Below are 16,900 nucleotides of genomic sequence, written 5' to 3'. Positions count from 1 at the left end.
TTTTAGACAGATTCTGCAAAGAAGTAAGTAGCTTCATTTATCTTAATTTGTATTTTCCAGTCATTAAATGTTTTCTACTATCTGTTAAACTGCAACTTTCTATCTTTTATTGCTATCTTTTTTGAGTGTAGTCAAGTACTGTAACATCTTGTGAGCTTGTGTGATAGTCACAACAGGCAAACTTCTTAATACAGCAGGGCCCAACTTATACAGCAGGTTAGGTTCTGGGTTACTGCTGTAAAGCAAAAATGGCTGAAAGTGAATCATAGCCTTTTTTTCACTATCATATATTGAGGAAATGGTATGGTGATACCGACAAGATGTGGAAAAAGACGCTTATGTACAGTTCAGGACATTTATTAAAGGAAACGTTTCGCCACGAGTGGCTTCTTCAGTTCTAATACAGAGAAAACTAAGAAAACATGTATATATAGTGGCAGGAGTCAGGTGAAATGTCGTGTGGGTAGAGGTGGTAGTAGTAGTAGTAGTGGAACTAAGGTGAGACAGATGGCTACAGAGGGACCTGGAGTTTACCTGGAGAGAGTTCCGGGGGTCAACGCCCCTGCGGCCCGGTCTGTGACCAGGCCTCCTGGTGGATCAGAGCCTGATCAACCAGGCTGTTGCTGCTGGCTGCACGCAAACCAACGTACGAGCCACAGCCCGGCTGGTCAGGAACCGACTTTAGGTGCTTGTCCAGTGCCAGCTTGAAGACTGCCAGGGGTTTGTTGGTAATCCCCCTTATGTATGCTGGGAGGCAGTTGAACAGTCTCGGGCCCCTGACACTTATTGTATGGTCTCTTAACGTGCTAGTGACACCCCTGCTTTTCATTGGGGGGATGGTGCATCGTCTGCCAAGTCTTTTGCTTTCGTAGTGAGTGATTTTCGTGTGCAAGTTCGGTACTAGTCCCTCTAGGATTTTCCAGGTGTATATAATCATGTATCTCTCCCTCCTGCGTTCCAGGGAATACAGGTTTAGGAACCTCAAGCGCTCCCAGTAATTGAGGTGTTTTATCTCCGTTATGCGCGCCGTGAAGGTTCTCTGTACATTTTCTAGGTCAGCAATTTCACCTGCCTTGAAAGGTGCTGTTAGTGTGCAGCAATATTCCAGCCTAGATAGAACAAGTGACCTGAAGAGTGTCATCATGGGCTTGGCCTCCCTAGTTTTGAAGGTTCTCATTATCCATCCTGTCATTTTTCTAGCAGATGCGATTGATACAATGTTATGGTCCTTGAAGGTGAGATCCTCCGACATGATCACTCCCAGGTCTTTGACGTTGGTGTTTCACTCTATTTTGTGGCTCTATTTTGTTGGCCTGTTGACATTATGTAACAGCAGTTTCCAGAATGGGTAATATCCTGTTGATTAGCAATTTTGAGATACTGTAACTACTGAACTTTTGCCTTATAGTATTAATGACAGCAATTAGTGCAGCTTCTATGCATTTTCTCTGTCTTAAATCATCTTCTTTAATCACTAGTTTAGCCTCACTGAATTTCATGAAGTGTCCAGCATCGTCCCTATGTTGAACACACACGTTTTTGCGGTCATCATTTCTGCAAGCATTTTTTTGTGTTTGGTGATCCTAATGTCCAGAGTTCTGGCTGTGTCCCTTACATATACTTTGTCACCCCCCCCCCCACATGGTATAGTGTAAATTCCTGCACTTGTGCCAGAATCATGCTTGGGTTTTTGTATCAGGTTCCTAATAGTAGTTGAAGAGCTGGTAGATATTTTAGCCAGTTTTCTGTCAAACATTTTTGAAACGTTAGTGGCAACATTGCTGACCCTTATAGTGATGTAACTTGGAGGCTTTTCTTCAACTTGATTGGTGTTGCTCTTGTTGAGGATACGTGTCGCACGTTTCCTGCAGTCATGCATGAAGTGTAGGGGAAAGTGTAGTGAACTAAAAGAACTGGTGATGTATGTGCATTCTTCTTCGAGGAACTGCGGACTGGAAATTCTGTAGGCTCTCAGAAAGAAGCCAATAACTACCCCTCTTTTAATTCTGGTGTCATGGCGAGAGAAGAAATGTAAGTTAGGTAAGTCTAAACTTGCTAGAAATGCTCTGCATAACTAAGGGATTTTCCATGCGAGACATGTGGTTGTCCAATTTTGTACAAGCAATGTAGCATTGAAATAAATTGACTGATTGATACATAGACCAACACAAAATACTAGAGCTATGTAACAAATAAAATGCTTAGGCTTAAAGTTCAAAGAACCAAAATAAACCTAATAGTGATAGAAAATTTCATTATACAGTGGACCCCCGGTTTACGATATTTTTTCATTCCAGAAGTATGTTCAGGTTCCAGTACTGACCGAATTTGTTCCCATAAGGAATATTGTGAATTAGATTAGTCCATTTCAGGGTATTTTGTGGATGTCGAAGTCCAAAATGTATTAAAAGATTAATCTGCTAATGCATTTAGAATCAAAGCCCAAAAGTCATCGATGCCCACATTTCTTAAAATGTCACTTTAACGTTTGGTATAAACCTTGGTAATATATACCAACAAGTTGGTTTAGAAAGACACGTAAGCAAACACTATGACATATTCATTAGAAAATGATTCGGTCCTTGGACTTTGATCACTTCTGAAGTGATCAAGGTCCTAGGACCAAAACGTTTTCTAATAAATATGTCATAGTGTTTGCTTACGTGTCTTTCTAAACCAACTTTAACATTTACCTGGAGTTTACCTGAAGAGGGTTTCGGGGGTCAACAAACCCGCGGCCCGGTCTGAGACCAGGCCTCATTGTGGATCAGGGTCTGATCAACCAGGCTGTTACCGCTGGCCGCACGCAAGCTGACGTACGAACCACAGCCCAGTTGGTTAGGTGCCTGTCCAGTGCCTTCTTGAAGACAGCCAGGGGTCTACTGGTAATCCCCCTTATTTACAAAAATAAATTATTCTTGGTGAGCACCCACCCAACAGTTTAATAATTTACACGTCAAGGTTATGTCTGTAAATACGGTTAACCCTTATTTGCACAATTAATAATGATGAAAACCTGTGCACCTGTTTGTCTGGAAGTGAACACTGGTAAAACTCTCCACACATGTTTAGCTTCACTATTACATATACATTTGTAAGAGGGGAGTACTAAACTTGTAACAGTGATACAGCACCGGAGAGAATGTAAGGCAATCAAATTTGATCCAAAGAATTGTATGTCAGCTACAATTTCCTCAATCAAAAGCCTCTCATCGGTATTAAAAAAACCTTCCTTGAGGGGTGGGTCAGGTTTAACAAACACTGTAGAACTGATTCCACTGTAGACATGCTATAAGGTTCCTCTCATTACTCCAGTGGATAGTCATCAAGATGAAAATACATGTTATGCAGGCTACTGCCTGGTGATAAATTTATTTATAGTTTTGTAAAATATAATAAGTTGTATATAATATGAAAAAATGCATCCACAAAACTGTGATGTCACTTAAGAAAAGTATCCATAAAATCCTTTTTTTTTCCATATTATAAACAACTCTTTTAATAGATAAAACTATAAATAAATTGATCACACTAAGGCAGTAAGTAGCCTGCATAATACCCCTAACACCAGATCTCAGGTCTCACCCAGCTAGCTGTATCTGATCAGATTAAGCTAGTCAAAAGAAAGAGGAAAAAAATTAACAGAGGGTCAGAGGAAACAGGAATAAACATCACAAAGACAAAAAAAAGCACATCATTACAACAAACACTAACCCTTACCTTACCTGCCTTGGATAATGAATATAAACTGGTAGATGATTCATATAAATTTTCCTGGTATTCAATTCACTGAAGAATACCTGACAACTACTTATTGGCACATCATCTGCTAATTATCTGCATTAGTCCAGGACTTCTGTTCTATGATTCTATTCAGAATTATCCACAGACCTAACAGCTAATTACCATTCACTTCAAACCCTTTCCTTTGGGTAAATGCAGATTTCCTCAAAATCTTACCAAGTTTTTCTGTGATAAAATTTGTGCATGTGGCTAGAGAACTTTAGAGAAAATTAATTTTAAGAGATAATAATGGCAAATTTAATAAATGTATTCTGCTTCTTATTGAAGCCAATTCCTTGTTGTTAATACACCCAAAAACACCATCCCCATAAAAGAAATTATTTTACATTTAAAGGCAAAATCTGCACATCCAATCTTTTACATATATTCTGCAGCCTTCTTCAAGGCAGTACTCAAAATTTTTTCCTCTTTTGATTTGTAGAATTTTCCTGCAAAAACTGTTCAAAAGGCTGTGAATCAGACAAAGATGCGCTTCACTCATTGAATTGTCAAACAATATTTCCAGATCAGTTGCTTTGTCTTCTAAAAGAAAATGTTATTTCAGTGAATGGTATAAATTGAGTATCCTTACCTCTGCACTGACTAATAAAAGCCAGCCTTTTATGGAGTGGGAGACTATTGCTTGAAATTCTTTGGTGACAAACTAACAATAGTCCTCAAGTGCTTAGTTCACAGAGTGTAGAGACCGAAGTGCTACAAGTTTCACATACATTAACAGCTGTACAACAGTTAACAGTTTCACAACAGTCACTTCAATATCAAGAGTGTATGCCAGATGAAGGCTGCATTGTGATGTGCAGTATGTATACTGAGCACCCAACTTTCTCTAAGCATTCCTTCATACTAGTTTTTAAGTCGTGTGAAAATACTGTTCCTTCCATACCAAGGATGCCCACCAAAATAAGTGTGCTATTTCGGCAGCTAGCTAAGCATTTTTCACAATGATATCAACATTTTATAGTTTCTTTGCAAAATTCTGCAACAATTTTAAAAACAATTATTAGGCAAATAAAACATGTACAATTCCACTTGCACTCCCTTTCCAAGGATAAAATACAAAGACAATAATGAGCCCCCCCCCACACACCAAAAAAATAGCATTTTGGTTGCTAGCCTCAGTAAATATTTCAAAATACTGTAAGTCATTAATATCTTTGACAGCTTGCAGCTAGCACTCTTAGAAATAAAAAACCAGACAGCTGAACACACGGAGTTCACTCAATCAGCAGTTAGAGAAATGATAATGTCTGACAGACTGAAAAGCTATAGAAGCCACAGCTGTAAAACTTAAGCCTCTCAAGGGAGGTTCCTTGCTAAAGCTGTAATATGTTTAGCCTCTCAGGGAAGGTTCCTTAATGCTAGTGAGGGACTCCTCATCCACAGAACCGAACCTGACCTTCCCCTGCCTTAGACTGAAGCTGAATGCATTCCATTACCCTAGGCATTGTATGACCCAAATGGCTCGTCTCTTCCTCATAAATGAAAAATAATAATTATCCATGAGGAAGCGGAAAAGAATTCTTCCCCTGAAAGCCATGCGTCTCGTAAGAGGCAACTAAAATACTGGGAGCAAGAGGCTAGTATAAATTACTAAATTTAAAAAGAAAAACTCGTTTTTTTTATTAGGTCACCCTGCCTTGGTGGGATACAGCCAGTTTGTTAAAAAAGAGCAATAATAATATTGCAACATCTTTGGCTTATTTATTAAAAACCCATTTTCAATGGATTTTGAACATCCTGCCATATAGCACAGAGAATATACACCTAATTTATGCTAGTGAATAACATCACTAGTGAGGCCTCATTTGGATTATGACACTCAGTTCTGGTCAATTACAGGATAGATATAGATTCATTGGAGAACATACAAAGAAGAATGACTAAAATGATTTACTGTATAAGGAATCTCTTGTATGAAGATAGACTTAGAGCCCTGAATCTTCACTCTCTGGAGAGACAGAGAATGAGGGGAGATATTATTGAAGTGTACAAGTGGATGATGGGCATAAACAAAGGTGATGTTAATAAAGTACTGAGGATGTCGAACCAGGTAAGAAGCAGAAATAACGGATTTAAGTTGGATAAATTTATTTAGAAAGGACATAGGTAAGTACTGGTTTTTGAACAGTTGTGGATGCATGGAACAATCTTCCCAGCAGGGGGATAGAGGCTAGGACCTTGGATGGCTTTAAAGAGAGATTGGACAAATATATGAATAGGAGGGGCTGGGTTTGATTGGTGTCATGAGTATGGGAGTAAATTCTTGGGAAGCTTCAGGTAGAGGTGGTTTTGATAAGGACCTGCCTTGTATGGGACAGTAGGCCTTCTGAAGTGTTCTTCCATTCTTATGTACTTACAGCAATGTACTGCAAAATGACCAATTATCTGACATAAGGAATGCTAGAAGTACATCTATATTGTATGAATTCAACATCATCCTTTTTTCTATTGTTAATAAAATCCCACTAGTTAGAATAATTGTTACTAAATGTATGGCTGCAATTTTGGTACACACCTAAAAAAGGTGAATATTATACACAGTCACAGCACAACACAACCAAACTGTGACCCTTTGTCACTGACTGTAAGAGCAAACCACAGTATGGCAAGGTATTGCTTCCCTTCCCTGACCTCAACAAACTCCAGTCCTTAACCCTTTTGGGGGTTCGGCCGTACTAGTAAGGCTTACGCACCAGGGTTTTTGACGTACTAGTACGCATAAATTCTAGCGCCCTCAAATCTAGCAAGAGAAAGCTGGTAGGCCTACATATGAAAGAATGGGTCTATGTGGTCAGTGTGCGCAGTATAAAAAAAAAAAATCCTGCAGCACATAGTGCGTAATGAGGAAAAAAAAAAACTTTGTGTTTTTGGTTTAAAACAGCGACTTTCCACTGTATTTTCGTATGGTATTTATTGTTGTATTCTAGTTTTCCTGGTCTCATTGTATAGAATGGACGACATATTACAGAAATTGAGATGATTTTGACTGGTTTTACAATTAAAAGTACCTTGAAATTGAGCTCAAAGTAGCAGAAATGTTAGATTTTTTACCAAAGTTCAAAAGTAAGCAAATCGTGCTAAGCGTCCAATACACGACAACTGGTGAGTCTAATATTCTTTCACAAGTGCGCTGATATTATTTATACCATTTCTACACTAATGCAGTAGTCTGCATAACAGAATCTTATTTTTTTTTGTGAGAATAAAAAATCAAAGTGGAAAGCAAAAGAAATGTAAGAGGGGCCTGGGGACGTGACTAATGAACAGAGGAAATGCGATTTTAGTGCCAGGAATGTTTTTCTTGTTTATTCTGGACCCTATTTGGAAATTGGCATCTTTTGAAATTTGTGTGAAATTGGCAAAATTGCTAAATTCTGACCACTTTATTGGATAGTTGAAATCGGTAAATGGGTGGTTTCTTGTACTCATTCGATAGAAAAAATGGAGTTCTAGCGAAATAGTTATTTTTGTCGACTAGTACACTGGAATTGGCCGAAAATGGGGCTCAAAGTGGGCAAAATCGCCGATTCGTAAACATCGTCGAGACCACTAACTTCGCGAGAGCATAATTCCGTAAGTTTTCCATCAAATTTCATACTTTTGGTGTCATTAGGATTGGGAAAAGATTCTCTATCTTTTCATAATTTTTTTTTTTTTAAATTTTGGCAACCCTGAGAACAAGTCTCTGAGAGGGCCTGGCCACCCTCAAAGGGTTAAGTATCTTTTCATACTGTGCATGGGAATCAGTTGAACAAGGGGCAGCCAAAAATAAGAATGACAGTTTAGGTTTACCATTACTACTATTACCTGGAGAGGGTTTCAGGGGTCAATGCCCCTGCAGCTCAGTCTGAGACCAAGCCTCACAGTGGATCAGAGTCTGGTCAACCAGGCTGTTACTGCTGGCCACACACAAGCTGACATACGAACCACAGCCCGGTTGGTCAGGTACTGACTTTAGGTGCCTGTCCAGTGCCTTCTTAAAGATAGCCAGGGGTCTATTGTATGCTGGGAGGCAGCTGAACAGTCTTGGGCTCCGGACACTTATCGTGTTCTCTCTCAATGTACTCGTGGTACCCCTGCTTTTCAACGGGGGAATATTGCATCTCCTGCCGAGTCTTTTGCTTTCACAGAGTGATTTTCACGTACAGGTTTGGTACCAATCCCTCCAGGACCTTCCAAGTGTATATTATCATGCATCTCTCTCACCTGCATTTCAGGGAATACAGATCAAGGACCTTCAACCGTTCCCAGTAATTTAGGTGCCTTATCGTACTTAAGTGTGCAGTGAAAGTTCTTTGTACACTCTCCAGGTCTGCAATGTCACCAGCTGTGAAGGGGGCCATTAGTATACAGGAGTATTCCAGCCTAGAGAGCACAAGCAATTTAAAGAGAATCATCATGGGATTGGCATCCCTAGTTTTGAAGGTTCTCATTATCCATCCTATTATTTTACTAGTAAATGAAGTAGATACATTGCTGTGGTCTCTGAAGGCGAGATCCTCTGCAATTATCACTCCCAGGTCCTTCACATTACTTTTCTGCTCTATTGTATGGTAAGAATTTGTCATATACCCTGATACATTTTTAATTTCCTCAAGTTTCCCATATCTGAGTAGTTGAAATTTCTCCTCATTGAACTTCATATTGTTTTGAGTGGCCCATTCGAAGATTTGGTTGATGTCCGCTTGGAGTCTCACGGTGCCTTTGATGGAGATCACTGCCATGGTAATTCAGGTCTCATCCGCAAAGAAAGACATGGAGCTATGGCTTACATCTCTATGTCAGAAATGAGGATGAGGAATAGAATGGGAGCGAATACTGTGCCTTGTGGAACAGCTTTTTACCGTGGCTGCCTGGGACTTTAATCTGTTTACTATTACTCTTTGTGTTCTATTTGTCAGGAAGTTATATATCCATCTACCAACTTTTCCTGTTATTCCTTTATTACGCATTTTGTGTGCTATTACACCACGGTCACACTTGTCAAAAGCTTTTGCAAAATCTAAGTACAGTGGACCCCCGGTTAACGAACTTTTTTCATTCCAGTAGTATGTTCAGGTGCCAGTACTGACCGAATTTTTTCCCATAAGGAATATTGTGAAGTAGATTAGTCCATTTCAGACCCCCAAACATACACGTACAAACGCACTTACATAAATACACTTACATAATTGGTCGCATTTGGAGGTGATCGTTAAGCGGGGGTCCACTGTATACTACATCTATATTTTGTTTATCCTCTACAGCATCCAGGACCTTGTCATAGTGGTCCAGTAGCTGGGACAGGCAGGAGCGACTTGCTCTAAACCCGTGTTGCCCTGGGTTGTGTAACTGATGGGTATCTAGGTGGTTGGCAATCTTGCTTCTTAGAACCCTCTCAAAGATTTTTATGATATGGGATGTTAGTGCTATCGGTCTGTAGTTCTTTGCAATTGCTTTACCGCCACCTTTGTGGAGTGGGGCTATGTCTGTTGTTTTTAGTGTGTGTGGGATGACCTGTGTCCATGCTCCCTCTCCATAAAATGCTGAAGGCACGCGATAGGGCTTCCTGCAATTCTTGATGAACACTGAGTTCCACAAGTCTGGGCCTGGGGCAGAGTGCATGGGCATGTCATTTATTGCCTCTTCATAGTCTTGTGTCGTTAGGTTAATATCCAAGATTTTTAAGATGATCAAATTTTGGGTTTCATTCATTAAGAATTCATTTGGATTGTCGACCCTTAGTCTGGGCAGTGCTTCGCTGAACACCAAGTCATATTGGGACTTTAGTATCTCGCTCATTTCTTGGCTGTCATCTGTGTATGTCCCATCCTGCCTAAGCAGGGGCCCAATACTGGATGTTGTTTTTCCCTTTGATTTGGCAAAACAAGAAGTATTTTGTTTTTTGGGTTTTTTATTGATATTATATTTTTTTTTTTCCAACAAGTCAGCCATCTCCCACTAAGGCAGGGTGACCCAAAAAGAAAATACTTTCATCATCATTCAACACTTTCACCTCATTCATACATAATTACTGTCTTTGCAGAGGCACCCAGATACAACAGTTTAGAAGCATATATAAAGATATACTATAACATATCCCTCTAAACTGCCAATATCTCAAGCCCCTCCTTTAAAGTGCAGGCATTGTACTTCCCATTTCCAGTACTCAAGTCCAGCCATATAAAAATCACCAGTGAAACCCTTCACTAAATATTACCCTGCTCACACTCCAACAGCTCGTCAGGTCCCAAAAACTATTCATCTCCATTCACTCCTATCTAACATACTCACGCATGCTTGCTGGAAGTCCAAGCCCCTCGCCCACAAAACCTTTATCCCCTCCCTCCAACCTTTTCGAAGACGACCCCTACCCTGCCCTCCTTCCCCTACAGATTTATACGCTCTCCATGTCATTCTCCTTTGGTCCATTCTCTCTGAATGATCAAACCACCTCAACAATCCCTCTTCAGCCCTCTGACTAATACTTTTATTAACTCCACACCCTCTCATAATTTCCACACTCCGAATTCTCTGCATAATATTTACACCATACATTGCCCTTAGACAGGACATCTCCACTGCCTCCAGCCACCTCCTAGTTGCAGCATTCACAACCCAAGCTTCACACTCTTATAAGAGTGCTGGTACCACTATATTTTCATACATTCCCTTCTTTGCCTCCATGGATAACATTTTTTTGTCTCCACAAATACCTCAATGCACCACTCACCTTTTTTTGTTCATCAATTCTATGTTTAACCTCATCCTTCATAAACCCATCTGCTGACATGTCATCTCCCAAATATCTGAAAACATTCACTTCTTCCATACTCCCTCTATCCAATGTGATATCCGATTTTTCTTTATCTAAATCGTTTGATACCCTCATCACCTTACTCTTATCTATGTTCACTTACAACTTTCTACCTTTACACACCCTCCCAAACTCGTCCACTAACCTTTGCAACTTTTCTTTACAATCTCCCTTAAGCACAGTATCATCACCAAAAACTAACTGTGTCAACTCCCATTTTGTACTTGATTCCCCATAATTTAATCCCACTCCTCTCCCCAACACATGTCAAATAAATAAATCAAACATCCCACTTTGATGATTTTCTCCTTTTCTTTTTAGTAAGCTATATGGGAAGAGGGGTTACTAGCCCACTGTTCCCAGCATTTTAGTTGGCTTTTACAACATACATGGCTTATGGAGGAAAGATTCTTATTCCACTTCCCCATGGATATGAAAGGAAAAGCAATAAGAATAAGAACTATTAAGATAAAATCAAAGAAAACTCAGATGAGTGTGTATACATAAACATGTACATGCATGTGTAGTGTGACCTAAGTGTAAGTAGAAGTAGTAAGATGTGCCTGAAATCTTGCATGTTTATGAGACAGAAAAAACGACACCAGCAATCCTACCATCATGCAAAACAAAATACAGGCTTCCTCTTTACACTCACTTGGTAGGACGGTAGTACCTCCCTGAGTGGTCACTGTCTACCAACCTACTACTACTACTATTATTATTATTATTATTATTATTATTGAAGAATTGAGACACTTATGCAACACATGGGAATCTTTATTGAAGAAACGTTTCGCCACACAGTGGCTTCATCAGACCAATACAAAGTAGAAATGGGTAAGGAGAGGAGAAGTTTGAGGTAATCAGTCCCTCAACCTGGAATCGATGTGTTCAGTCCATCACTCTTGAAGGAAATGCAGCATAGGGCCAGAGAGGTGGCTTATATACTGCAGTGAGATGAGGTGAAGCAGGTGGAGGCAGGATCACACTGCAGTATATAAGCCACCTCTCTGGCCCTATGCTGCATTTCCTACAAGAGTGATGGACTGAACATATCGATTCCAGGTTGAGGGACTGATTACCTCAAACTTCTCCTCTCCTTACCCATTTCTACTTTGTATTGGTCTGATGAAGCCACTGTGTGGCAAAACATTTCTTCAATAAAGATTCCCATGTGTTGCATAAGTGTCTCAATTCTTCAACTTGTCGGTTTTCTAAACCATTCATCACATTATTATTATTATTATTATTATTGTTCTTTCTTTTGAAAAAAATGGCTGTATCCCACCAAGGCAGGGTGGCCCAAAAAGAAAAACGAAAGTTTCTCTTTTTAAATTTAGTAATTTATACAGGAGAAGGGGTTACTAGCCCCTTGCTCCCGGCATTTTAGTCGCCTCTTACAACACGCATGACTTACAGAGGAAGAATTCTGTTCCACTTTCCCATGGAGATAAGAGGAAATAAACTAGAACAAGAACTAGAAAGAAAATAGAAGAAAACCCAGAGGGGTGTGTATGTATATGCTTGTACATGTATGTGTAGTGTGACTTAAGTGTAAGTAGAAGTAGCAAGACGTACCTGAAATCTTTCATGTTTATGAGACAGACAAAAGACACCAGCAATCCTACAGTCATGTAAAACAATTACAGGCTTTCGTTTTACACCCACTTGGAAGGACGGTAGTACCTCCCTGGGTAGTTGCTGTTTACCAACCTACTACCTACATTATTATTATTATTATTATTATTATTATTACTGGGGAAGCACTAAACCCACAAGGTTCATACAGTGCCTGAGAAATGGGAGAAAATCAGATTTGATCCAAGGAAGCAGATATTTAGTTAAATCCCCATAAATTCACCAGAACAGGATTAAATATAGCATATAGGCTTCTTCCCGCTACAACCTCAGCAGAATGCTCGCAGTAAGCAATCTCTTGCATCTTAGCTGTTTTATGCAATAAACAGTGTGTTGCAGTCAGCATATTCATTTTATAGCATTGCAATAGCATTTAATAATATGCTTTAACCAGATCATGACTATGTCCTTCCAACTGAAAGCTCATGCATAAGTCCACTCATGATTTCAAGAAAGCCAAGTACCACTCCTTCAATCTTGCATCTAGTGAACCAACCAGCAACCCCCATACCTATAGTAGAATTATCTATGGCCATATATAACAATGTTCATGATGCACCTTCCCTTTACCACCACATCCTCCTTCTCAAGTCAAATATTCGTATCTCAACACAAAAGGTAACGTGTAAAATTGTTTATTTCTCATTTATATTTATGACTCAGTTTTTTTTTTATGCTAATTGGGTCTTGGGGTAGGGTGGGGGGATGGGGAACCCTTGCTGTCTGCCAAAATCAACCACCTGGATATTGCCAGGAACAAACATGTCAAAAATATAGCTTCCACTGCTAGAACCATTTGTGTTGTTGGCCTATGCCTCCCCATCAACAATGATGATAAATTTCAAGGAAATTCATGAATATTCTTTAGATGAATTTCTGCAACTTCCCATTCTCACAGTATGTGTAGATGAATGTTAAACTACCCAGAGGAAAAATACTTAAAATGACAAAAAAAAAATGAAAAGCAAACGAAAAAGCAAGAAGTGTCTAAAAAGAGAATACACAAGGAATGCTGAGGTACGGTATGTTGATAAACAAAGTTGAAGGTACAAGTAAATAACCAAACCTTCAAATTTGCATGCTTTAACACTTTCAGGGGCCATTATGTAGAACGACATCATCGAGGCCAGGGTCCCTCACATAGTTCTACGTCATGAGCTCAGCTCACTCAAATAAAGCTGGGAGTGGCAAATTTTGGCCTAGATATAAGAGAATGGGTCTGCACAGTGAGTGTGCACAGTATAAAAAGAAAAACCTGCCTCAGACAGAGCATGATGGAAAAAGCTTTTTTAATGTCTGACTTAATCATTGGGATGCTGTAAACCATGACCAATCATTCCTGGCTTATTTTATTATCAGGAAATATAGTAAATCTTTCATTTTTATTTGATTATGAATTCAACATGGAAGGCAAGTGTAATACGGGAGAGGAAATATTGTTATAGTTCCAGAAATGTCTACATTGTTTATTTTACACTATTTTGAAATCAGTATTTTTTTTAATTGTGTAAAACTGGCTAAATTACTGACTTCTTTGCATTATATGGGGTGGTTGTAATTGTTGAATGGCAAATTTCGTGTGATCAACTGAGAAAACAGAAGACACACTAGCTAAATAACTAAAAACTTGGTCAAATGGAGCAATGGAATTGACTTGAAATAGGACTCAAATGTATAAATTGAGCCCAGACTGCAAAATTTGTGCCTGCATAATTCCATAAGTTTTCCATCAAATTTCATACTTTTGGTATCACTGCCTTCAGAAAGATTTTCTACCATTTCAGAAGAAAAAATACTAAACAAAAAAAAAAGTGGACACTAGGAGCACTACTAATTTCAGGGGTTTAGACAGTGAAAGGGTTAAATGTTGAAGAGCTTTTAATCTTTGCTGTTTACCATGATACCCATTTTATTTTAGCTTTTCATATAACCCTTAAAATGAAAATCAACAATAGGATTACATTAGATAATCAACTCACTGGATTTCCCACACAAAAATCTGTGATGAAAATCAATTTTAATGAGGGTCAAGCAATATTTAAATATATGTGGCCTCTGACATACCTTTGATGAGTTTCAAGAGTTCCCTTACACATGCAGCCTGGCCCTGGGCCAGGTTTGTCTGGTGCTTGCCTGATTAACCAGGCTGTTCCTAGCCAGCATATCTATCACAGCCTGGTTGACCTGGGCTGTGAAACATGAAATGAGCCCAAAGCCAAAACAAAATTTTTAACAGATGTAATTTAGTGGAATTTGCTGACCCTGAATGAGGAACTCTAGGAGCCTAACCCAAGCAAACCTACAGCTAAAGTACTGTATATTGTAATGTAAAATTATAAAACTAAAACTCAGAAAAAAATAACTTCCCAAATACAATACAAATAGTTAACTCACCTGTGAGACAGCTGCGGCCTTTTCTGCTGTAATGCCATCAACTTCTATTTTTGCTTTGGTTGCAGCCTTCTTTGACGATTCTGCATACGACACATCCCCTGCTTGCAGTTTTCTAGACTCTGATGACTGTCCTGAGGCAGATTCATAGCTATTTTTATCTGTCACAACCTGTAAAAGTTTGAGACATGTAGCTCTTGAAAACTAATAGGCATATTTTATTAATGAATATGATGTCTTAGCAAACATTCTCATATGCTACATTATATTGTACTTCACTAAGTTTCACTCAATGAAATATTTGTAAGATAAGAAAAAGATAATACATCGTTGCACTTTTAAAAAACAAGTCCATCTCATTTGTCAGAACACTACAAGCATTGTATATTTATGAGTTATATAAGTAAATTAAACTCTAACCTTTGTTTTTGATGAAGATGTCACTTTCTTCTGTTCATATTTTAGCTCTTTGGGATTATTTCCATTTGCGGAGCCTGAGGTGAGAGGTGAGGAGCTGAGCTGATCCTGCTGAACTGCCAGGTTCTGCAGGTCAAAATCATCCTCAAGTGCCAGTTGCTCTGTTGATCCCATCTGAAGGGCATCATTAAGGGCATCCATGGACCCCATATTAAAGCCTGAAGCTTTGCGCTTGTTAAAGCCTGACTGCAGACTTGTTGAAGATGCACCCTGCTGCAGGGCAGCATTGCTGGCCAGGGACATGGATCGATTATAGTTCACACTATTGCTTTGCTGCAATGTAAACAATGATAATTCATTATTATTTTTGTAAATACAGTACAGTAGTCTATAAATATATTGCATATTAGTACACATGAAGCCGGCAGTTTCACAATAAAAATAAGTTTAATTAATTAAGCATTTTTGAGCTCAAAAATATTTACCCATTATTCATTGTGATGACTATACGTAGTATAAAAACAAGCATTTACCAGTAAATGTAATAATTCACTAATAAAGCCAACTTAGCAGACTGACAATCAAAAACCTAATTAACAAATTATGGGTGGCAACAAAACTAAACCATGTAGAATTATTCCTGTTACAAGGCTAAGTTTAAAAATACAGTATTGATATAAGGAGTATTTAAATTTATCACATTATATTTATTACATATACCCCGATTAACAACAGTTTAGTTAGTATAATTTTATTTGCAACTAAGAATACTTTCAAGAACAGTTTTGCTTATCTAGAACCTGTACCTCCCAGTTAACAGCTCCTCATTACCATAAAAACATCACATTACTAACAAATTTGGACCAAAAGAAAATATGAGCCTGCCAAACATACACAAATCAATGCACATGATAAAATTCTATAATACCAAATTAAAACATTCCAAACTCACCAAAATATAAAAATAAGTTCAAATTTCTCGACGGGATTATCATCAATAAGCTGTCTGCTCACCATACACACACCAAATGAGTACTGTACATGTATATAGGTGTCTCATTTTGCGAGCTTTCTTTTATGCAGTTAGTCCATTTCTACCAGTAATTCTCTAAGCACTCCTATGCAATCGCCCAAGTCAAGTAAGTACATTTTTAATTAAATTTTACGGCTAGGTTTCATGCACCACGTCAAACAGATGAATAAGGCAAAGTCAAGACGAGGAATGGAGGAAGTGAATAAAGAGAATTGGGAATATGTATATGAATTTAGAAGCCATAGTAATACCAACAATATGGGTCCAAGGTCCTGAAACCTTGGTGGCTCCAAGGTCACTGGATCAAAACATATCCAATAAAGATGTTATAAATATATGAACTTATGTTTTGTCATCCTTAGGGAAATGTGTCTTCACATGTACATAATTATGATTCACCAGGACAACTGGATGATTGGTTGGGAGTGGAGTGAGGAGGAAGGGTAAAAGCATGAAGGATTATTATGAATAAATTATGGATAATATTTTTTTTTCAGTTTTTTAACCATAATCATTTATTTTTAAATTAATATGACTGTCTGGTGCATATGGGGTAAGCTCATCCCCTATTATTATTATTATGTATTATTCTCACTGCCGAGTATGCTATTTTTTGGTAAAAATTAGTCAAGAAATGTGATATCTGCAGTCTCAGAATATATCCATTTTAAATGTTTTACTTGTATACAAAAAATGTAACTGAAAATTTGCTTTCTTTTTTTCTCACTTACCCATTTAATCTACTGTTAACTCCCATACTCCTTCCATCTACATGTATAATAAAACCCAGCTCCACCACACCTCTCTTCCAGCCAGTTAGA

The 16,900-nt window shown here is 38.5% G+C and overlaps 1 protein-coding gene across 20 annotated transcripts in view; it reads right to left on the bottom strand.

The window, feature by feature from the left end:
- The window catches only part of Sarm (sterile alpha and armadillo motif), a 500,429-nt gene that overhangs the window by 51,422 nt on the left and 432,107 nt on the right, over nt 1–16,900 (bottom strand). For all 20 annotated transcript variants that reach the window (XM_070087507.1, XM_070087508.1, XM_070087513.1 and 17 more), the window contains 2 exons: nt 15,050–15,379; nt 14,633–14,800 (listed from right to left, as the gene is read on the bottom strand). In XM_070087507.1, the coding sequence (XP_069943608.1) occupies nt 14,633–14,800; nt 15,050–15,379 (498 nt within the window). The remainder of the gene's footprint in view (nt 1–14,632; nt 14,801–15,049; nt 15,380–16,900) is intronic.

The sequence above is a fragment of the Cherax quadricarinatus genome, chromosome 22 (assembly GCF_038502225.1).
Source record: "Cherax quadricarinatus isolate ZL_2023a chromosome 22, ASM3850222v1, whole genome shotgun sequence".
Taxonomy (NCBI): Eukaryota; Metazoa; Arthropoda; class Malacostraca; order Decapoda; family Parastacidae; genus Cherax; species Cherax quadricarinatus.
Note: the sequence above shows the minus strand (reverse complement) of the source record. Positions and strands in the feature narration are given on the sequence as shown.